Source organism: Thalassophryne amazonica, chromosome 18 (assembly GCF_902500255.1).
Source record: "Thalassophryne amazonica chromosome 18, fThaAma1.1, whole genome shotgun sequence".
Classification (NCBI taxonomy): domain Eukaryota; kingdom Metazoa; phylum Chordata; class Actinopteri; order Batrachoidiformes; family Batrachoididae; genus Thalassophryne; species Thalassophryne amazonica.
In genome coordinates, this window is record NC_047120.1 from 43,320,189 (window position 1) to 43,344,327 (window position 24,139).

A 24,139-nucleotide genomic window follows, 5' to 3' on the forward strand; every position below is an offset into this window, starting at 1 on the left:
TCCCAGCTCAGAAAGGAAATCTCACAAAATCTCTCGAGATTAAACGTGACTTCAGAGTAAACAAACGGAGATACTTTGTGGACTATTTAAAACAGAGGGAAAAAAGAAATACAAAAAGAAAAAGAAAAGGCGTTCTTTAAAGGAGTGGAGACAGTGCAACCGCCGGACTTTCTGGTAAGTCAGATCAGCTGTTTTGATTTTATTTTCTGCACCGTACATCCGTCACCTCGCTTTCTAATTGGCTGCACATCACATTCAGCAGGCTGCGTGCTCGTTTTGGTCAGAGGACACAACACATGCTGCGATATCGGGCCAAAAAAAAACAACATGTTGAATATCCCCGATTTGCGATCGGAGCGCTCCTGACATCTTTCCGAGCAGATCAGAGCGCTCTGACCACACCACACACGGCAGGAATATCTGATAAGATTATCTTTAGCGTCATCACGATTGCTGGGGCGTCCTTAAGATTGTTGGAAGGGGAAGATCGGGTCCGATATCGGCCTAATTATCCTGCCATGTGAACCAGGCTTTAGACAAACTAATGCCATCAAGATTTGCACACGGTGCACACTGTGTGGTGATGTGCTGTCTGATATTCTGAAAAACCTTTGGAGGCGGATCTGCATGTTGATCTGACACGTTTTACACGGAATGCCCTTCGTGCAACTCCACGTTACATGGAGAATGGAGAGGGGTGGTGATGAAGTCAAATTTGATTCCATTCATCAAAAAAATAATCCCATTAAATAATACAATAATATTTGATTAACTTGAGGTTTGTTGTATGATGCCAGAATGTTCAGCGAGTGAAGAACATGGTTTTGGGTCATGTCTGTAATTTATCCATTTACTCTCCATTACGAACGCTGGGTGATCATCCTCTCTGTGGTGATTGCATAATTTTTGCCAAAGTTTATTTGATGCTCAGAATAAGAATCTCTGATAGTTGAAACTGTGAGAGTTAAATGAAGCTGAAAAGAGGAAACAGGAAATAACAGTACTTGTCCATCCCTCATTAGTACCATTAATGTTTCCTTAAGTGAGGTGCTGAAGTGAAACATAATTATATTTTTAATAATAATCAAATTGATCTTTTGTGTTCATAAAAATTCTTACTGCTTTGTCCACTGCATGTCTTAAAGAATCAAGATATTTATGTGAAGGTAGTTTATATCAAATAAATAGTAACACGGTATTTTTTTATTTTTAAAACATTTTGTGCTTGTGGCTGTTTAGGAGCAGGTGGAGGCTGCCAGAAAAGGCCTGGACCAGGCCAAGGAGGAAGGCCTCAAGCTTCATGCTTCATCTGATGAAGATGATGACTTTTTAACACCACCAGTTTCCACGGAGCCTGCACCAACTCCAGCACGCCGTGGGCGAAAACCCAAGGATAAAGACAAGTGTGTAACTTCACTAAGGACCAGCGGGCGGCTACGTGGAGCCTCCCCCGAAATAGAGCCGGACTCTCCTACCTCCAGAGAAGTGCCTGAAAGACTGCGGTTTGGACAGAGAGGACGAGGAGCTGCCAGAGATGCCAGTACTGTGTCTACTAGCTCATTCCATGTAGACCATCACAAAACAAATATATCAACCAGACTCCAAGAGTCATCCAAATCTTCAAAAACCTTGTCTCCTGTAAGAGATCACCATACCATGAAAGCCAGGACTCAGCCAACTCGCTCTAATCCTAGTCCAGTGCCATCACCTCCTACATCCTCTTCTCCAGGAGGAAAACTGTGTGCTGCAGAGTCGGGCAGCAAATACACCAAATCGGATAGGGAGGAGGAGGAGGAGGGGGAAGATGGGAAAAAGGTGTCTGGGGAATCCACTCACCAAGGGGATCAACAGGCAAAGGATCATGAAAGCAAAGACAAAGACGCACTGTCTCCCCCCTCCACCAGCACCAGCTCACGATCACCTCGCAAGCGGCAGTCAGCAGACGGTGAAGTCCGACAGGGCCTGGTGGAGGATTCACCATCAGCCAAAGTCCTTCGGAAGCTTCCTGGGAGGCTGGTCACTGTGGTGGAGGATAAGGAGCCAAGAAAAAGGAGGCGGAGAGGAAGTGGCACTGGAGTTGGACGCTCCTCAGAGGAGAGAGCAATGGAGGAGCACAGTGAGGAACCTGACAAAGACAACACATCGCTGAGCCCTGATGGCAAATCTAAAACAACTGATGCCAAAATTGATCAGGACCAAGACTTTACCCCTACCCAGTCTCCACAACCACAACCTGTCAGAGGTTATCCACCATATTCCCCACCCCATCTTTCCCCTGACATGCCTGTGTTGAGAAATCTTCCTGTAAGGCGCAGGTTAGAAACTGAATCACGAATGGCTGCTCAGTTGGGAGAACAGCAGCATTTTGGTCGAGGCAAAGTAGGCAGCCAACCCAGGAAAACAGACATGCCACCAGGCAAAGACACTACTTCAGCTGCCACAGACTCTAGTGTAAATTCAGTTTTATTACCAGTGAAACGAAAAAGGGGCAGGCCCCCAAAGAATCTTTCTGCAGTACCTGAGCCCAACCACAAGGAAACATCTTTACCCCAGCCCACCTCGCCAAATGAAGAGGAAAACCCCCCTATGTCACCCAAACGCAAAAGGGGACGTCCCCGCAAAGACTCAACTATATCAGATACGGGCTCTAAAAAGACTCCTGCTACTAATGTTTCTGGCCCTCATTTAAAAACTGATGGTAGAGCAGAGCCAAACATCCAATCATCATCCATGTCTCAGACCCCTACAGATACTGTTGTGGCAACAGCTGAGGGCTCCAAGTCTACCAAAGCTGAAATGTCAGACATTCAGACTGAGCTCTTGGCCACAGTTTCATCCTCGGCTGAAATGAAAGACCAAACCTCCACAACAAAGACAGATCAGGATTCCACAGTAGGTTCAGCTTCAAACCAAACTCTCGATGCCCCTGCATTTCAGGTGGACTCACCCCATAATGAAGCAGTCTCCACTTTGGTCTCAGCCCAAGATGTTAGTTCAACTGTGACTCCAGTTCTTGATTCTGACACAGCTTCTACTCAAGTTTCCTCTACAACCTCTGTCACATGTTGCACTCCTGCCACTATTCCAGTTACAGCTACCCAAACAACCACACCTCACTTTTCTCTCGCCGACACTCTTTCAAGTGTTGGAAAAACACCTCTTGTTTCTACTGCTTCTAAAGATTCTGACGAACCAAGCCTTGTAGTTCCTTCCACAGAAAACGTAGAATCTGACTCGGCCAAAACGGTCACAGTTGTCCCACCAGCTGCTGAAACGCTACCTTCTGTCTCCTCTGCCAGTACTGTCAGAGACCCCACATCAGCCCCTGTCACAGCAATCATCATATTTACCACCATAACGACAGATGCAGCAAGTGTTGCAGGAGGAGTCACAACTACAGTGAAAGCAGTCACAACTAATACTACTGTTGTGAAGAATTTGTTGCAGTCCTCATCTCTGCCTGCTGCATCCTCAAGCTCAGCTAAAGCATTGCTGAAGCCACTCTCATCATCTTTCCCTCCTACACCAACAGCTATGGCATCAACTTCAACAGGTCCATCACCATCAACAAAACAACCCTCAGTGCCCAACACAACCCTAAATATTTCTGACCCTGCTGCACTGTCAGAAGCACCAACACCTGTCACGGCATCTGCCTTAAATACAGTTCCAACACTCCCAAACCAAGCAAAGATAGATGTTAAACCAACCAAAGTCCCACCGGAATCAACCTCACCAACAATAAAAACAGCGGGGGCAGATTCACAGACACAGGAATCACCTGAAGCTGTGCTTGAGAACTCCTCTGCAACATCACCTACTTTATCTGCTCCAGTCTGCAGTCCTTCTCCAACACTTGTCAGTGCCAGTACTGACATTGAAGTAACTACATCAGTCCCAACAGAGGAAGCCGAAACGGCAAATCCTTCAACCCTATTGAGTACTGTTGCAATGTCCGCTTTCAAAGAACACACAAGTTCAAACACTGCCACAACAGAAAAGACTGTCAATGTCCAACCCCCAGTAGCAACAGCCACAATTGCTTTACCAGTCCCATTATTGCCCACCACCACATCTACTCCACCAAAGTCAGTTACAGTCACTACCACGAATGCCGTCACACTCACCTCTGCTTCAGTAGCAGCATCCACAGCTGCCACAATGCAAACAGACACTCTAGTAACTGTTACTCAAACATATGCAGCAGTGTCCTCTGTAGTACACAATTCAGCTGCCACACAGGTTTCTAGAGAGGTATCCACATCTGCCTATACAGAGACCCCGGAGCTCCCACCTGCTCCTTGTGATTCATCGGTCATGCCCACTGAAGAGAGGCAACATTTAGCACCGCGAGAGAAAGCGTGTGCATCAAACAGTGATCCACACAAGGTAACAAACATGGAAGTGGAAATAGATGTTACGAATGTTGAAGAAAAGCCAGTTAAAGTGGTTCATGAAACAAAGCATGAGATGCGGAAGTCTTGGCCCAAAAGGAGGAATGTGGACTCTTCTTCTGAGACCAAAGACTTGGAGTCAGGAAATGAGGAAGCAGGTGAAGAATCACAGGCTGTAACTGGCCCTCAGAAAGAGCCGAAGCAACAAGCAGTGGAGGAAGCTGTCAAAGATGAGAAAATTCCCACTCGGAAAAGAACACTTATTTGTCAAAGCAGTCAGGAGTCTGCGCGTTCCTCTTCGCCATCATCTGGTTGCTCTACATCAACCCTCACTCGTCACAGTCACCACAAGAGGACCTATGAGAACAGACATCCTGCCAAGAGGAGGCGAGGGGATGCCGCCTCTGAACAAGGAAAGGAAGACAAAAAGGAAGGGGAGAAGGAGGAAGTGAGAAACAGTGAGAAGGAATTTGTGTCTGCCTCTCGAAGGAGGCGCTGTCGGTCTTCATCTTCCTCCTCCGACTCTGAAGGCAGCAATGGCAGGAAGGAGCACCGGTTGACTCGATCAGCCAAGCGAAGGTTACAGGATCAGGAAGAGGATAAAGGGAACAACACCCGGCAAGCAAAGAGACCTACACGTAGCTCCGACAGAAATACATCAAATAATACCACCACATCCACAGGCGGCGAGTCGGGTAGCGATACATCTTCTGTTAGAATTACCAGAAATTCTTTAGGACTGCAGCCTGTACGCGAAAACAGAACTCAAAAAAACAGCTTGCCCTCACTGCCTCCTGAGCCTGAAGTTCTCGGGAAGAGATGCTCTGCACTCAATGCAGCAGCCAAGCTACAAGCAATGAAAGGCAGAGTCGATACTCCTGGTCACACGACCAGGAAAGACTCGGGGGCTAAGGCCGCCATGACTTCCCCTACTTCCTCCTCAGACAAAAACCAGAAACCTAAAAGCAAAAGTGTGCTACCGTTACCGCAGAGTAACTCTTCTAATAATAAATCTAGTGGCAGTAAATCCTCTCCACCCAATCAGTCAAGCTGCTCTACTTCCCGCTCCACCAGACGTTGCCCTGGTTCCTTTGTCCCACCTCTGGAAACTGAGTACAAAAGAAGTAAACCTGAGGAAAAGGAGAGGGGCAGTAGGAAGTCTTCAGGAAAGGAGGGTGATGCACAGTCTTCATCACGAGGTCACAGTGCCTGCAGCAGCATGAGCAGTGATGGTGAAGGTGACGCTGGTGGATGCAGCAGTCGAAGCAGCAGCAACAGTAGCCGGCGCACTTGTAGTATCAGCTCTCAGAACATGGAGCACAGAGAATCCCACTCACGCGCCACTTCCTCCGGCAGTGACCGTGAAACAGAACAGGCAAAGTACAGAGACAAAACAAAAGAGAGGCAAGGCCATGCAAAAGAGAGTCAAAAAGAAGGTAGGAGGTCACACAGGCTCCCGCAGGAATCGACAAGGACAGAGGGAACACCAGACAGGGTGCTGCGCAGTGTTACAGCACTGGCAGTGGTGCAGGCCAGGTCTCCGGCAGCAAACACCCGCTCATCCTCCAGTCAGCACCGTCACAACAAAACATGATCAGGGTGCTAAAGGGAAACACCAAAGGGAGCGAGCGTTGCTCCGGAGCACGGTAAGAGAGCATGTCGTGACCTCCAAGTTTGCTGCTTTTTCTGTATACTGTAACGTATGCAAGCAGTGCTACACAATCTCGTCACCTCCCTGCCTCTCAGGCGCTCTTTACCCAACTGGAGCTGGTCCTTTCACCAGCTCAGTCACTGTCAGAAGGCTCCGGGACGCTCGACGGAGAGGGAAGAAAAAAAAAAACAATCCGAGTGCCGTCAATGTGTGTCCTTACACAGATTGTACAGTGGGTACCTTTGCCACTGAGGGGGACAATAGTGCAAGAGAGGAAAAAGGCAGATTGTTAGTTGACATTATGTACTGTAACCATTAAGAGACTGGAAAACTCAAATCTTGTGTTTAAAATGGGATTAGACCACAGTTTTAGTGGGGTTATAAGTGAGAAATCCTTCTTGTGACATTAAAACATTACCTTCGAGTGACCAGTTGTAAGTTGGTTTTTAGAGAGTTTGGTTTTGAAAATTTATCAGATGTCCTGACTATTGTATTTCTGTAGTCAGTTGATAAGTTATGCACATTTTTATTTCTTCCAGGGTAATAGGAAGAGAACAGATTTGTCAATGTGATCTTTGCTGCACTATACTGGACCTCAGCTTTGCTTGGGCCCCGTTTTTCCATGTCAAAATCTGTTCATTGGAATTAATTGAATCCAGGCTTGTTTTCTCATTTGCACATCTGATATGCGATCCTCAGCTTTGGAGTGCATTGTGGCGTGGTAATCAGTTATTCCCTCCCTCCCCCATCAGTTTCAGTCAGTGGGTTATGGTACCTCACGCTGTATCTGCAGTTCTAAATGTAGTGATTGAACTTGTAAATTGTCTGAGATGTTATATCTTTGGCTCACACCACAGCCCCAGCAGCAGCAAAATTTTTCAACCTTTGCCATGTACCGTATTTATATTGCAAGGGCAGTTGTTATGAAAATGAGTGCCTCTTTGGCCAAATGTGTTTGAACCTCAGATTGCCTTGTGAAGCACCTGAAGCAATGGTGTTGATCTTACTGCATCATCGAAAAAAAGAAAAAAGTTCAAGTCCATTGGAGGAAACAAAGGAAATCACCCTGTGCAGCAATGCTACAACTTACTTTTTGCACCATTGCTCCTGGCTCCTGTAAAATACTTTGACAATATATGTGAATAAAAATACTGGTACAGTTCCATGATGACTGTAAATTGTCAATTTACTTTTGGATTGGTCAGAGCTGTTTTGAGCAAGATGATTATTGAAAAGATGGATAGTTTATGGTGATGGTCTTATTTTGATTTGTCTCTCCATCTGTTGCATTCCTTTGATCCCCTGTAATTCCACTTGTTTTACTTGAAAAATTTAAGACAATTACAGTTGAATAAAAAGACCAAAATATTAGTTTCCAGTTTTTTCTTTTTGTAAATGGTGGCTGGGATAGAAGTTCAGTTTGTAGTTTGTAACTCGCAAATATACATGTAATGAAGTGCTTAAAATAAATTGAAACTGTGCTTTGGACACATCAAGATCACGAGGTGGACTGATCGGCAAAATGGTGTAGTTCTTCAGACATGATTGACCGAAGGCATTGCAACATAGGCCATAACAATGGAACTGCACATAGGAAATACAACACTGAAGCAATTAGGTACAACACTCAAACATTACTACATCACACTTTGGTGAAAAACTGAATTTTGTTTGGACTAACAATTTTGTTTTCCATACAAGTGCTGATCATCATATCTGAATCAATTCAATGTATTTAGTTTATATAGTGCCAAATCACAACAAAGCTGACACGAGGTGCTTCACACAAGTGAGGTCTAACCTTACAAATCCCTAGAACAACCACACATCTGATAGTGGTAAAGAAAAACTCCGTCTGATGATATTGAAAAGAAATTTCAAGCAGACCAGACTCAGAGGGGTGACCCACTGCTTAAACTATTCTAACAGTTACAAGGTTTTGCAAAGTGTTCCAATGCTGAAGAAACAATACAGGAAATCAAACATAAAAGAAAGAAAAATTTAATGAGAAGTGAATGCAGGCGTTTGCACCACAGGCAGGGGTCATCCAGCATTGCTCATGCCGTCAGTGGGCCTGTTCCCGTGACGTCCATTCTAAATGCAGACTGCAGTGTGCAGCACCAGCTCCTGGCCTGGCATCTCACAATCAGTCCACTACCCTGCAGTTTGTAGCCATCAATCCTGCCATCTGTCCTTGGACAGAGAGAGAGAGAGAGCAGAATCAGTTGGCCAGGAAAAAACTACACGTAAGGTATAATTCATCAGCAGTAAATCAACAAGAAAGCAGAGAAATTACTAAGTTGATCACTGGCCGCCATGTTTCACTAACAGACCCAAAATTTAGATAAAGTTGAGGCCAAGACCTGTTACGTTGCTAATATGGATAATATGATGGATTTGTATCGCATAACATTCTTATAAATGACTAGGATTAGTTGTGATTCTGTTGGACCAGTTGAACCGAAGCTCATTTATCTCTGGGTGTTCATTTTAGACTTGTTGCTGAATGATGTCTGTATGGCCCAAAGATTCATATATCTTCATAGAATAGATTGTACAGTTGCTTGTGATACTTTCTGTCACAGATGACTTCAGAGGAATCTGATGTGACAATCTACAACTTGCCCTCAGACTCCATTCAGTTAGTTTAAAACCAATCAAAGACAAGATGTGAACCTCCACACAATTTAACACATGGATAGAGGTCGATGTCTTCCAAGTTTCACTGCGATCAGTTGTCTTTTCAGATATTCTGATAAAAAGACAAATGGGAATTAAGTGATAAAATAGTTTACATTTATAACTAGAAGCACTCGGAGAGCGCAAACCTCTGCCAAGGCCATAGGGTCACTGACGTCACATGGAATACTCTTTGGCAAAGAGACTTATTCCACGTCGTTTCATGCATCTACCGTCATGTTTCAGATTCAGTGGTTAACCCTCTGGGGTCCGAGGGCATTTTTTGGACAGTTCACTCACCTGGCATAAATATTTTATTATTGCTGTTAACAGCTCCCCCTGCATCCCACAATCAAGTTTTATGGCTCTTTTTCAGGACAACCTGTATTTTCAAAATATATACAGTAGTGTTCAGATTAATAGTAGTGCTATGTGACTAAAAAGATTAATCCAGGTTTTGAGTATATTCCTTATTGTTGCATGGGAAACAACATACCAGTAGATTCAGTAGATTCTCACAAGTCCAACAAAACCAAGCATTCATGATATGCACACTCTTAAGGCTATGAAATTGGGCTATTAGTAAAAAAAAAAGTAGAAAAGGGAGTGTTCACAATAATAGTGTGGCATTCAGTCAGTGAGTTTGTCAATTTTGTGGAACAAACAGGTGTGAATCAGGTGTCCCCTATTTAAGGACGAAGCCAGCACCTATTGAACATGCTTTTCTCTTTGAAAGCCTGAGGAAAATGGGATGTTCAAGACATTGTTCAGAAGAAAAGCGTAGTTTGATTAGAAAGTTGATTGGAGAGGGGAAAACCTATACACAGGTGCAAAACATTATAGGCTGTTCATCTACAATGATCTCCAATGCTTTAAAATGGACAAAAAAAAAAAAAGCAGAGACTCGTGGAAGAAAACGGAAAACAACCATCAAAATGGATAGAAGAATAACCAGAATGGCAAAGGCTCACCCATTGATCAGCTCCAGAATGATCAAAGACAGTCTGGAGTTACCTGTAAGTACTGTGACAGACGCCTGTGTGAAGCTAATTTATTTGCAAGAATTCCCCGCAAAGTCCCTCTATTAAATAAAAGACATGTGCAGAAGAGGTTACAATTTGCCAAAGAACACATCAACTGGTCAAAAGAGAAATGGAGGAATATTTTGTGGACTGATGAGAGTAAAATTGTACTTTTTGGGTCCAAGGGCTGCAGACAGTTTATGAGACGACCCCCAAACTCTGAATTCAACCCACAGTGGTGCAAGCATCATGATATGGGCATGTTTCTCTTACTATGGTGTTGGGCCTATATATCGCATACCAGGTATTATGGATCAGTTTGGATATGTAAAAATACCTGAAGAGGACATGTTGCCTTATGCTGAAGAGGATATGCCCTTGAAATTGGTGTTTCAACAAGACAATGACCCCAAGCACACTAGTAAACGAGCAGAATCATGGATTCAAACCAACAAAATTAATGCCTCGCAGATGTGAAGAAATCATGAAAAACTGTGGTTATACAACTAAATACTAGTTTAGTGATTCACAGGATTGCTAAAGAAGCAGTTTGAAGATAATTTTGAGTTTGTAGAATCAACAGCAGATGCTACTATTATTGTGAACACCCTCTTTTCTTTTTATTTTTTACTAATAGCCCAATTTCATAGCCATAAGAGTGTGCATATCATGAATGCTTGGTCTTGTTGGATTTCTGAGAATCTACTGAATCTACTGGTACCTTGTTTCCCATGTAACAGTAACAAATATACTCAAAAACGATTAATCTTTTTGGTCACATAGCACTATTATTCTGAACACTACTGTATACGCTATAGTTGTGTTTTATAAGTGTAATTAAGGTTTACAATCAGAAATAAAGGAAAAAGTTAAGCGGAAAATAATTTTCCACACATTTATTCAAAACACACAGCAAACTATAATAAACTAGTAACATCACTCCTAAAAACAATCTTTGGTGTGTCACGTGAGGTGAATCTGCCCTATGATTGGATTTTGGAAAACCATGTGACGTGAACCAATTCCGATTGGACACTCACAGTACTCACGTCATCACAGCTTCTATGAGGAGTACAAAGATGGTGGACGGTGGCTCAAAAGTCCGCAGTTAACTTTTCAGCAAAAAAAAAAAAAAAAAAAAGTTTCTAACTCATATCATAAAAAGTTGTTTACAATTTAGAATAATTAATTATAATTTAAAGCTTGGTCAGCCCCAGAGGGTTAAACCCTTAGATCTTCAGCAAATGTATTCTAAAGAGAAACTGCATGAACTACACAAGTTTTTATTTCTAATAAGTTTATTCAGTGAGGAGAAACAAATGCTAAATTATTGTTGTGTCCTAACTTAATTTTTGTTCAGCCTTTGTGACCCGTCTTCATGAAGTTAGATGTGAAAATGATGAAACTGGCCCTATCCTGCAATGATAAAGAATTCTTAAAAAAATTTACTGGATCCGGATCGTGTTCCAGATCGTTACCAAAATTTAATGACTTCTAAGTTAGGCCAAGATGCACCCCTGGTAAAAATTTCATTGAAATCCATTGAGGATTTTTTGAGTGATGCTGCTAACAAACCAACAAACAAACGGATGCGACTGAAAACATAACCTCCTTGGCGGAGGTAACAACCAACTATAAGAGCTTAGAAAAAAGAAAAAGCAGATTACAACATGGTAAATTTTATTTTAAAACAATCTTGAAATAAATGTGTTCAGTTTTCTAAATTCAACAGCCATAGAATTACACAGTAGCAAAATTCAACACTGCTCTGTCCTCTTGCTCCCTCATTTTCATCAGCCTGCCAGAGAAAACTGGATGGGCGAGTTGACCGTTTTTTTTTTTTTCTTTACAGACTCGTCATACTGTGGTATAGCGCTGCAAGCCTTTATGTGAAAGAGTGGTCAATTTTAACGATTTTGCTGCGGGAATCGTTCAGTTACATTTAAAGTGAAAGGCAAAAGACATCAGTTAAACTGGCAACAAAAAACAACTGAATAAACAATTAATTCCAAACATATCTGGCAGTGTTAATGCACACGATAATCTCAACATGAGCTGTACATTGTAATTGTGTAAAAGGTAGGACAACCATGTTCAAAAGCTAAACTGCATGTGGGGACCTTGGGCCTGTCACTGCAGTGCTTACACCGCCCCCCCAACAACAGCAAGGGGTAGATGCGCAAAAAAACAAAACAAAAAAACATTTACAACTGCAGTTACATGTGTGCATTATGAAACATTTCAACTTCTAAAAATAATCTGCATAGTTTTTCAACACTACTTATGTACAATAATTAGTCCATATGCCTATAAATGACAACCCTAATGTAGAAAATTGTTCTGATTATTTCATAAACAACAGTATAACAATCAATGCACAGTTTTCCTGAGAACAGCATATAACCACCAGTGTTGACTCTACAATACTGCATTGTTTTTTTTTTTCTCAAGGACCCCCCGCCCCCTTTATTTTTTTGTGGGTTGTTGGCAGGAGGGTGCACCAATGTAACAGTTCACGATTTGTCCTGACCAGAGTCAACAGTATTATTGCTTGACTAGTGTAAATGCGGGCAAGATTGTAATTATTAGTCTACTTGTAGAGGCATGCTGCTCTTTGTGTACGAGTTAGAATGTCTCAACAGTGAAGGCCACATCTCAAGAATGACCTGTTAGAACAGGGGGTTACAATGCAAATATGAAACACGAGTAAGGCAGCTTGAAACAGCAAAGTTCCCCTTAACTGAATTTACTGCGCAATGAAAATGGAGCCATACAATACAGTCGAGGGGGATCTGATCACGTCAGCAATCTACAGCCAAGTCGCACTGCGGAGTGTCAGACGCCAAAGACTGAAATCAGCGCGATGACTATGATGAGGATCAGGATGGCCAAACATACTGCAATCCAAATTTTTTTCTGCAATAGAAGACAGATTAGTTAGATACGTATTCCTGACAACCCTTAAACTCAAGTGCTAAGCACCACTGTACCTTGCGTGCTTTCTGTTGATAGGTGACTGCTTTCCCTGTCTCTTGCTTTGCCTTGTCCACATAGTCTGTTGACTGCTTGATGTTGGCTTCTATCCTGTCAACTATCTCCCCCTACAGCAAAAAAATGCCAGAATAAGGTCACTCACTTAAAAGCCCAAATGAACCTTGACCCACGTTGCATTACCTGAGCCTCCACCTCCATGGCGAGGTACTGGAACATGTCGTGCAGGTCTCGTATGCTTCGCTCAAGTTTCAAGATCTCATCGCGGCGGGATTCGATCTCATTCAGTGCCTGCCTTGTGGCTTTAGCATCAATCAAGATCTGTGCAGCGCAGCAGAGACAGGCAGAAAATTAGCTCGAATTTCATCACATGACTGCAAAAACATGCATCACAAGGTTATTTAAGAGTTCATTATACAGTAAGCTACTGCGACACTAGTATTTTCTTTTGCACGCTTACCAAATCTGTTGTCCATTTGAGCAAATAAGAGTTGCTATGACAAAGCAAATCTGATCATTTAACACATACACCATTTAAAAAAAATAAATCACTGCTATTAGATGACAGATGACATAAACACACCTTCAAATAAAATTTTCTCTACAGCAGTTAGTTTGTAATGTGGTACGCAGTCGACAAGGCTTTCCACCTCAGACTCACATTCTGTGTGAAAACATCCGTCTGCCCGCTCTCCAGCATAACGTCCAGCTCCTCATCCGTTACATTTGTCCCAGCTAAAGTCAAACAGCAACACGTCAGTGTTTTTTCCAGACAGGATGATGTTTGGAGAAAGAAACAATGCTGCTGTAAAAAAAAAAAAAAAAAAAAAGTACCTTTAAAAGTGAATAACTATAATAAAAGGTTCCTCTTTTTGTTGAGGTACAGTAATGGAGGTGTTCACACATTTTACAATGTAACAATCTCAAACTGAAGATTATTTTAGTGAGTGCATATCTGACAATTTTAAGTTATTACTAAGACAGTTACATTAGGTGATTCTTACATCAACATGATCAACAAAACACATTTGCAGGCAGTGCATCTGAGAAGAGACCCGATGTGTTAATATGAGAGCTGAAAGCACATAATGACGCAACACAGCACAGTGAGCCTGGGTCTCAGGGCGTGTACAAGACTTTAGGCCTGTAACAATGGATATTTGTCATTTTATTGAAGAGTTTGTCATTTATTATTCATCTGCTAACCATCTACTCTGTAGAACTATGGACAATTTGATGTCCAACAGCCTAATTAATTAGGTTCAATTAGGTTTTTGGGGTTAAAACTTAAAGAACACAACCATTTTAAATAGATAGAACCTACAGTTTAGTCAGACTGAATACACTCTAAACTATTAGAACCTACAGTTTAGTCAGACTGAATACACTCTAAACTATTTTACCATTCATTTTTAGACTAAAGGCAGTTAAAATATCTGGTTTGATTGGTTTAAAAATAATATGGAAAGAGTTTTAACAAGGACTTTAAAGTCAAAACATAAAATAAGTAAAGCCTCAATTAAAAAAAGTCACAGCTTTTGTCACATGATTTGACAGACTATCAAAATACCTGCAATGATTTTTTTTTTTTTTTTTGTCAAACTAGTCAATTGTTCATGTCATTTCACTTCAAAGCAACAAAAACAAAAAACAATAATTGAAGTAATGAAATAAAAACTGCACCATGCACTCACTAATTTTGAGCTGCCTCTGTATTCTCTCCACGTTCCGATCTCTGTATTGGGCCTGGATGTTGTTACAGTGGCCCATCAACTCCACAAACTCCTTGGACAACACACCATGCTGGAAAGACAAGGGGATGTTTTTCAATATAAATAATGCCGCCACACATTTAACATAGCTGACAGACCAAAAAGTAAAAGTAATGACATAAGCCCTAACATAAGCCGCCATTCTCATATTGACACCACATAATCATCTTCAACAGCTTCTCTGAATACAGGACCTTACACGAGGTGTGAATTCAATTATGATATTTATGAAAAATTGGTCTACAAGTGATATCTTTAACTAATCCTGAACTAGGTTACGAGAACATACGTAAATCCAAAAAGAAAAGGGTCAACCTGTGTCCGCTGCATCCTAATGTTTATGGATATATATTTGCCATCATCCTCTCCCTTCTTCGGCTCAATGCCTGTGGCAAACATAAATGATGTCATTCAAACAGAAGACACACATTGTACGCTTGAATTTCCCCAAACACCTAATTTTGAATAATCATATAGCACTCACTCTTCAGTTTTCTATGGATCTGGCTTGCTACAGTTTTTATCTCGTCTCGAAGAGTCTGGAGCTCTTTCTTCATGCCTAGCCCAAGAGAAAAACAACAGATGAAATGTTTGATGAGAAAATGTGCGCAACCCCTGCAAAGATGTTATGATCCCAAAGTATCAAAGGAGGTGTACTCAAAACTCAGCCTGAAAAAGGCTAGCTGAACCAGTGAGACAGAAGCAGTAGATGCTCCCAGTCGGACATGTCAGGTACACACCAATCTTTGAAAAGATTACAAATGGATACGAAAAAAATGTATGTTCTCTTTTTTGAACTGTAAGTGACATGCAAAATTCTGACAACCACTGGGCTTTTACACACTGTTTATCAATGACAGAAAAAAAAAAACCCAGGCAACTATATATGAAAATATCTAAAATGATGCCCTTTAGTGTGCCCGGAGTGAAAACAAATCTCTATAAAATGTTATACATTATACAAATAATGGATGGTAAGGAGTCCAACATAGAGCAATATGGGATGAAGAAAAGTTATATTGGAGGAGGTGTAATTGTTATGTTCTCCACCACCCTCCCAAATTAAGCAAACAACAAAGAGTCAAGTAAATTAGATCAATTTATTTTGTTGTGAACAGCATATGATTGATTCTGATGCGATGAATGCTTCTAAAACGTCAGTAGCGTGCTTGTCTACCTTCTTAGTGTTTTTGGCATCCTTGGAGTTCAATATTTCCACCAGTTCCTCCTCTGTGAACTCAGCAAACCTCGCTGGCAGACGATTTTCTGCTGTTGACATGTTTGTTGTCATTTTTTCAACCAGGGTCTGTCAGCTAATTCCTGACCTTCGTATGCCGTGCTCTGATTGGCTAGCTGTTGGCAGTAAGCTCTAACGCTACTGGTCAGTGGGAACCGATCCAATATAACTTTTGGTCCTAGCCTTTTTGGATCCAACATAACTTTCTGGCGCCAAGCATGCCAAAATACAGGTAAATGATGGACAGAAAGGCTAATCTGTGATTGGCTATTGCAATCTGAGTAGAGAACATTACATAATAAATTCAAAACAAGAGCAATCAGAGATTTCTGACGTCTGCCAATCCCGATCTGGATCACCTCCACAATTTAATGGAGTCTTCCATGCCCTAATATCTATCTGTGTTGCAAATTTTGTGAGAATCTGTGAAGTAATCCTCCAAAGCCTATATAAAGTAAAATCTTGATCCAGAGTCTAGATCACCCCCAAAATTTAATTGAGTCTTCCATAGCCTAATATCTATCTGTGTTGAAAATTTCCTCAAAATCCGTACAGTAGTTTTTGACATAATCCTGCTAACAGTAATCCTTCAAAGTCTATATAAAGTGAAACTTGATGCAGAATCCGGATCAACTCCAAAACTTAATGGGTTCTTCCATGGCCTAATATATATCTGTGGTGAAAATTTTGTCAAAATCCATGCAGTAGTTTTGACGTAATCCTGCTAACAGACAGACAAATAAATGCAGGTGATTTTAACATCCTTGGCGGACATAATGAAATGCATAATATGGGCATCCTTTCTTGTAACAACTAAATCATCACTTACAGTTTTCAGAGTATGTCTTGGTGTAGCATCAATAACAACCACAGTGCTACTGTATGATAAATCTGCCTGGAATAGGCAGTTCTTAAAAACTAACTGACCATTCAAGGAGACTAGAGAGGGAAGCCCATGACAACTCTGAGTTATAGGCTCTATGGCAGTGACTGGAGAAACTCTGCCCAGTGTAACTTTTATCTGTTGCATCACCAGTTACACAGCTTCAAGATGATGGTTGCAAAGAGGATTTTTTTTTTTTAAAGATGTGAAATTTTCCCGACATCATGCCAGAAGGCACATGGCAGACTCAAACTGAGACTTGATTCTGTTTTTCTTATAAGAAAGTCCTTCTATGGTGCAAACCACCAGGAAACTGTAACATCCGCCCCAAACAAAACTGACTGGAACCCTCTTCTAATACTGGTGAAAAACTGATATAAAGGTTATATTAGAAAACAAATTACTGAGCTGGCTTTATTTCTTCCAGACATTTTGTATTCTTAACATACAATTAATTAAAAAGCTAAATCATTACCATCGCTCTGTTGCTATTTTTAAGGGGGCTGTATATTTCTATCATTCCTAGCAAGGCTGCCACATTGAATGTCATGAATAACTTACTGAATTTTTTTTTTCCCCCCCAAGAAAGGATTTCTCCACAAATAAAGCAATCTCAAAAGGGAGTACAGCACTCAGGCTTACTAACAATGTATTCTTAAGGTCAGGCATACCCCAGTTGCCCTCTTGGGCCGTTTTTGGTCAGTGAAAACATCGCTGAACTCAGTACAAATGCATACTTTGCTCACTTTTCTAAAGCTGGGCAGACACTGTAGGATATTTTCAATCGTTCTCAGCTCCAGCTCAAACTGTGCAACAAAACCGCAGGGTGTAAAGTTCAAAGCGCACGATTATGTTCTCACACTGTATGGCGGCGGCCCTGATGCTCTGATGCGATCTGACTGCTCACGTACGTTCAAACACCACCTGTCGGACTCGTGTTTCCAGAAGAAAAACGTAAACAGAAGCTTTTTATTCTTTTTCTTTTTCAAACTATTTACATTTCTTTATTTTTTACAAAAAACTCTCGATGGGAGACATCAAACTTTAAAAGAAAAAAAAATACAAGACCTTTAAACGAGTTGAAGAATAAGGCGGAAAAAAAGAAACTGAAAATACGCATCTGCCAATTACTAACAAACTCAGTAACTGTTTACTATCTATCCATCTGTCTATAACTTATTAAATAATAATTACAATGCAAATAAATGTGTTTATTTTTGCATGTTAACAATTACAATATTTGGAACAGATAAGCTGTTAATTGCCTGTTTTGAAGATAAAATCGGCGCAATTATTGCTGTCAATTCAACACTATTCTTTTTCTTTTTTTTAATGTCATTTTACAGGATTTCCATGTTAGACAGACTTTTTTTTTTTTTTTACAGTGTTGTGTCGCTGGTTAGATCTGATTTTTACTTATCCTCATTGCTGGAATTTAATGAATGTACAAGTTTGAAGATTTTTTTAAAACTCGTATTTTTATTTTTTCATCTATGATCTGTTAATGTATTTACATGTACACATCTGACAAACAATTAAATGAATAAATAAAACAGAAAACACCAGCACCTGCTACAGCACAAAGATGCCACCAGTAGTGCTACAAGAAATACAAAAAACAGCAGCATCTGCTGTGACACATACAGATCCCAGCATTTTTAATACAATTTCAATTTATTTTCATTTATATAGCGCCAAATCACAACAACGTTGTCTCAAGGTGCTTCACACAAGTAAGGTCTTCATCATGTACTTGCTACATTCTGATAACATTTCAAGGTATGCGATAGTTGATTTCAGAATACAAACACCAAATCATGAAACTGGCAGTGTCTAGTTAGTCAAGGGCCATAATTATGCCAAAATGTGTTAATCTTGTACAATATTATAATATGCTTATTACCAACCTATAACGAGGAATTGTACCAAGTTTCCCAAAATTCCTACTAAAAATGTGAGAAGTTTATTTCAGAACGCTTATGCCCTTTTTGGGATGAAGGGACGGACAGACAGATATCACCATGACATGACCCCCTTCAGGCCTTTAGCCACTGAGGGATTACAGGTTAACGTGTATAATTTGTGTGATATTACAGAAAGGAATTAATCTATTACTTCACAAAAAGTTTGCTTTTTAAGCTGCCACCACAGCCAGGCTTTGTTCTAATATAACACTGCACAAAATGCTACAAACTCTGTTTTATCTTTCAGTTATGGTATTTTCTGGAGTATAAGTCACCTGTTTTTTGGTTGTTGCTGTTTCTGGTCTGTTTTCTTTTAAAGTAGTTTGGGAGGGCCTGCAACATACTCCACATACACACATGAAATAAAAATCTGAGATTTATTAATAATAATTATAATAATAACTAAATAAGACAAACTCCAAAACAAAATAAACTCAAACAATTACAGAATAAAATTTCAACAGTAAAAAGTACAGAACAAAAACACCAAATTAAAGAGCTGATAATTCAGATAAAATAATGGCAGTGCTCACATAGCAGTCTGCCGCTGCAGACAACAGCAGTTCTGCTAATACTTTTTTTTTTCCTGCTGCCAACCTGAACGCAGCTTAACGTTTCAGTAACTTTGACTCTGGTTGTAAATTCCACAAGTCACTGTGGCTACTAATACTTTTATTTTTTTCTGCTTATCCTTTTACATGTACACATCTGAAATAAAGAAATCAACTGAAAACACCATCTGCTCGTCATTCACTTGTTATGACGAGTGATTTTGAAAGCATTTTTTAATACTTGTATTTTTATTTTTTCATCTCTGGTCTCCTTATGCTTTTACATGTACACGTCTGAAATAAATAAATCAACTGAAAACACCGGCATCTGCCTTGGCAGGCAAATAAAACACCAGCATTTGCTACAGCGCATAAAGATGCTACGAGAAATACAAAAACAGCAGCATCTGCCGTGACACATACAGATGCCACAGGAAGTGCTGAGACAAGATGCTGCCACCGCAAAATGCACCTGGTGTCTCTCCCGGAGAGAGCATAAACAGTGATTATCTCTTAGGGAGAGCAGCTTCTGTTTCTTTTTTCCCCCCCCATTATTCTTCAACTCATTTAAAGTCTTGTATTTTTTTTTTTAACTTTGATGTCTCCCATCAAGAGTTTTTTGTAAAAATAAGAAATGTAAATAAAGTTTGAAAAAAGAAAAAAGTAGCTTCTGTTTACGCTTTGCTTTCGGAAACACGAGTCCGATGTGTGGTTTTTGAACATACAATGTGAGCAGTCAGATCACATCAGAGCATCGGGCCGTACAGTGTGAGAACATAAATCGTGCGATCTGAACTTTTACACCCTGTGGTTTTGTCGCACAGTTTGAGCTGGAGCCAAGTACAATGATTGAAAATATTGCAGTGTCTGCCCAGCTTAAGGTGTCAGACTCATCAATAAAGTCAATTTAATGTACAATGGCTCATGTCACGTCAGCTTGGTGCATAAATCTCAATGTTCCAGGCAATGATCGCTTTCAGCTGGCTGATAGAAACAAGCTAGAGACAAAACCAAATCAGCTGATTTCAATAAAACAGCACACAGCCCGAGCATGTTTTCACCGAGCGGCCAGTGACGGAAGTACGGATTCTCACCTTCAGATATGCCATTTTACCAGAAGTGACGTGTACCTAACCTCACCGATTAATACAAGGGTTGCACATAAGAGACACAATCCTTTAAATCGCTAAAAGGTTAGTTTTCAATACCCCAATTGTAAGTGATGTTTTTCAAAATACTTGAACATACTCACTTTCTTCCGGTAGTGCCACACCCAGTACAGTTTTCTGTTTGTTCTCAAGGTCAGACACCATTTTTTTGAGACTTTGCAGCCCCTCATGAATTTCATGGACCTAAAAACAGCAAAGATGACACACAATCTAGTCTGCTATAATTTAAACAATAACATGCACAACGTTATCACATACTATCAATTTTGATCCAACATTCATGTAATCACACTTCAAAGCATTTATTATTGCAACGAGACAGGTGAAAAGACAAGTCTACAAACCAGAAACATATCACTGTCAGCCAGACCAATGCTTCCATAAACAGTATAAATTCAGCATATTGTTCTTTTCTTAAACAGTGAACAAGCATAATTCCACAAATTTGATGATTAACTTAAAATAAGTTATGGGTACATTTGGATTAACTGCACTTTTCTGCATACTTCTTTAAAACCGTAACCCTAAACCATGTAAGAAAAAGTAATCTGCATGGTTTAACTGTATCTGAGACATCAGGGGCCTGTACTACGAAGCGGGGTTAACTTACTCAGATGTAACCCAGGGTTAACTTCTTAAACCGGGGTTGACAAAACCTGGTGTTCTCAAGTGGTGTTAATCGGTACTACGACGCTGATTAAGATGTTGATTTGTTGAACCTGTGTTAACCTAATTGGAGTTTGTGCGCGTTCACATAAAAGGGGCAGGTTGCAGCGCATGTCACCATTTTTCAATGATGGCGCGGTCACCTTACTTTACCGAAGAAGAATGCACGATTATTATGCGGAGCTATGAGGAATTTAAATTAACGTTAAGGGGGAAATCGAACATATCGTCTGCCAATAAAGCAAGACAGGCTTGCTGGCAACGTATTGCTGATCGGGTAAATGCGTCAGTACAATTCAATTGTTCTCCAAATCTGTTACAGATGATTAACCTGTGGAATGTCTGATATGTGGTAAAATAATGACCTTCTTTCATTAATTACGCCCAGATGCAACACGATTCAGAAGTGGGCATAGGCTTACTAATAGATGTTAGGTTAATTTAATGTTTCCTAAATAGGCTACCTATCTAAGGATTTAAAGCCATTAATGGTCATTCTGTTAACATAGTTACATATATGTCACTTTGGCATGAAGGTTATCCAACAGGACAGCCCCATGTGGGGAGAAAAAGAATGTGAAATATGTAATTATAGTAATTGTATATTAGAATATTTAGAAAAATCACCCAAACCAAAGCAACCCTTATGTGGCTGAAATAAGTGAAAAGAAGGTGAGCTTAGAATGGACTACACGATAATGGGTATATGAAATAGGCCAAATAGAACGGCTATACCTGCACATTGATACTGTGAAAAGATTTGCGACTGACATAATCGCCCTCGTGCTCTCCCAGGGGTGCACTGATTGGGATTTGTGTGCAATCAATGGCTCCTATTACTCTTGGGAAACCTAGGAGAAATTGTTATTGATAAGCCCCACTTTGCCTAATTAATGGACATGCATTAGACCTATTTTGATATTAGTTATTACCCGCGATTGCATAAAACCCTTCCTTGATTTGCATTGCTGATAAATGGCCAGGGAAAACGACAAATGCATACAACAGTTTAGATAGAGCAAGTACTACCTTGCGAATCATACGACATACAGTATTCTTGCTCAGATGTTCAGCATCACCGATGGAATACATAAATTGTCCACTGGCAAAATATCTAAGCGCAAGGCACATTATCTGCTCGATCGTCAGGGCATTGCTACGATGGGTGATGTTACAGACGTCTGGCCCGATCAGCTGACAAAGATAACGAATTCCCTCGGCTGAGAATCTATATCTTTCATGGAGAATATCGTCTGGGTATGTCAGCGGATTCTGGCAGTCTTTAAAAACTCTCGCCCTGCGAAGAGAGCCCCTCACAATTTGTGCCCCAATATCAAACGGATCATCCAGGTAGGCCGGCATTGTCTTCGGAGTGACTGACGGTGGATGGGTGGTACTTATAAAGGGAGTGGTTAAGCGAAAACCGCAAGCTAACCTAGAACATAACCTGCTCGGAGCAGGTTTGGCACGCAGCGTAAATTGCCATGGCAGCATACCTCGATCAAAACCTATCCACCTTTTGTAGTACGGGTTAACCGGGAAGTTACTCCACACGTCATCAACTTACTCCCGAAGTTACCCTGATAAGCCAATAACCCCGCTTCGTAGTACAGGCCCCTGGACTTGATCCTCATTCTGACACCAGAAGCATGCAGCACCCTTCCAGAGTTCTTGGTCAGATTAAAGAGTCTGAATAAATAAATAGCATCCTGGTTTGTCCCAGTTTGCATACTTCACAGAATATTGTTTTCATATTAGCAGAAAAATTAAAACAGCTGTATAAAGGTTAAAATGATTTCCAACAGAACTGATGACATTCATGAGTAGTGATTAAACTAGAAAACTATTGGCTTGTAGTCTGATAAATTAAATAAACGATTGATTACTATTTCTGAAATGTGAGGATTTAAGGTTCCTCTCAGTTTTATCACTGTAAAATAAATACATTTGATTTCAAGACTGATGGCCAAACAAAACAATAATATTTAACTGAGTATTCCACATTGAGTGCCAGGAAATTCAGATTTCATAAGTTTTTGATCTAAAAACGTTCACCTTTTTGAAGAAGGCTTCATTTTCTTTCTCCTCTTTTCCAGAAGAGGTCCCCGGTTTGATCATTAGTGCTTTACCCTCTTCATCTTCATCTGAACACTCAGCATTCTGCTCTCACATTGATATGGATGAGGAGAAACAAATAGAGTGACATTAAACTTCAAGCAAAAACAAAACTTAGCCTCCCTATCCTGCCTTGGCCTCAAACGGAAGTTGCACCTGCATCTACTTAAAACATTCAGATACCGCAGAACATTTATTCTTCTGATGGCTTTTTTCTTATTTAAACACGGTGAGGCCACATACTGATAAGTTAGTTTAGCGAACCGAAGACTTAACTTAGCCAAGCTAGCATGCTAACGTCCTCCTGTTACACTTAGCCTTTTTTTTCTTTTGTAAACTTACATTTCCCAATTCTTTAGTTCGGTCCCGCATTTTAACGTAAGCAAAACAGAAGGTTAAGTGAGTTCCAAAGTGTCAAAAACAGTATGCCAGCGTTTGAAAACACTCAAAGTTCCCCAAAACCAAAACTGGTAGCTTTCCTCGGGGGTCATTCACCAAGTTACAGGAACTGGTAGAAACGACGACGCCCCCTGTCGCACCGGAGTGGAAATACACACACACCTTGCAAAAATGATCTTGAGACACGAAGGGCCTCTGGTACTCTTGTAAATTTATTTCGGCTCTGCCCCCGTGCGAAATTATATTTGGCAGGACTTCTGTCACTTAGTTATGTCAGTGCTGAAAAGCCGTTTTGTTAATGTTGGAGATGTGTGTCGTCTGGTTTGATGAAGTATAATAGAAGAAGATTAATTTCCATAAGTGGAGCTCTTTGTGGTGAGAATACATGTACACAAGCACATTAATTATGATAAAAACAACTCCCAAGGTAATGATTGAGAAAACTGTAATTTACATGTCAATTTTGTATATTTTGACATAAATAGTGTGTCACACATTTAAATTCTGATGTATCCACTTTATAGTCATAAATCCAAATTTTCAAGGAAAATACCTCATTTCAATTGTTTTGTATACATACACAAAATAAATAAAACAATATATTAATTCCATTATTTATGTTGTTAAATCATAAATCAGTGAAGTA

At 40.5% G+C, this 24,139-nt stretch overlaps 2 protein-coding genes across 6 annotated transcripts in view; one reads left to right on the forward strand and one right to left on the reverse strand.

Annotated features, from left to right (window-relative positions):
- Positions 1-7,416, forward strand: part of srcap (Snf2-related CREBBP activator protein) — an 80,578-nt gene extending 73,162 nt beyond the window's left edge. For all 4 annotated transcript variants that reach the window (XM_034193290.1, XM_034193292.1, XM_034193291.1 and 1 more), the window contains one exon: positions 1,240-7,416. In XM_034193290.1, the coding sequence (XP_034049181.1) occupies positions 1,240-5,988 (4,749 nt within the window). In that variant the 3' untranslated portion in view covers positions 5,989-7,416. The remainder of the gene's footprint in view (positions 1-1,239) is intronic.
- A 3,993-nt stretch (positions 7,417-11,409) lies between these two features.
- On the reverse strand, positions 11,410-23,597 carry stx4 (syntaxin 4). 2 transcript variants are annotated; one of them, XM_034194117.1, is made up of 10 exons: positions 23,437-23,597; positions 23,035-23,139; positions 20,397-20,496; positions 14,994-15,068; positions 14,825-14,895; positions 14,432-14,540; positions 13,399-13,472; positions 12,921-13,058; positions 12,737-12,847; positions 11,410-12,662 (listed from the first exon to the last, which is right to left on the reverse strand). In XM_034194117.1, exons 1-10 carry the CDS (start codon positions 23,464-23,466, stop codon positions 12,582-12,584), a joined length of 894 nt encoding a protein of 297 aa, XP_034050008.1. In that variant the 5' UTR covers positions 23,467-23,597; the 3' UTR covers positions 11,410-12,581. The 2 variants fall into 2 exon arrangements, with proteins under 2 accessions (XP_034050008.1, XP_034050009.1); XM_034194118.1 differs by having other exon boundaries at positions 12,732-12,847.
- Between the last annotated feature and the right edge of the window lie 542 nt (positions 23,598-24,139).

Coding starts and splice junctions, on each gene's coding strand:
- stx4 (XM_034194117.1), bottom strand. CDS start 23,466: ATGCGGGACCGAACTAAAGAATTGGGAAAT. Junction 23,140..23,436: donor GAACTAAAGAATTGGGAAAT/GTAAGTTTACAA, acceptor ATGTGAGAGCAG/AATGCTGAGTGTTCAGATGA. Junction 15,069..20,396: donor TGTGGCACTACCGGAAGAAA/GTGAGTATGTTC, acceptor CTCTTGGGCTAG/GCATGAAGAAAGAGCTCCAG.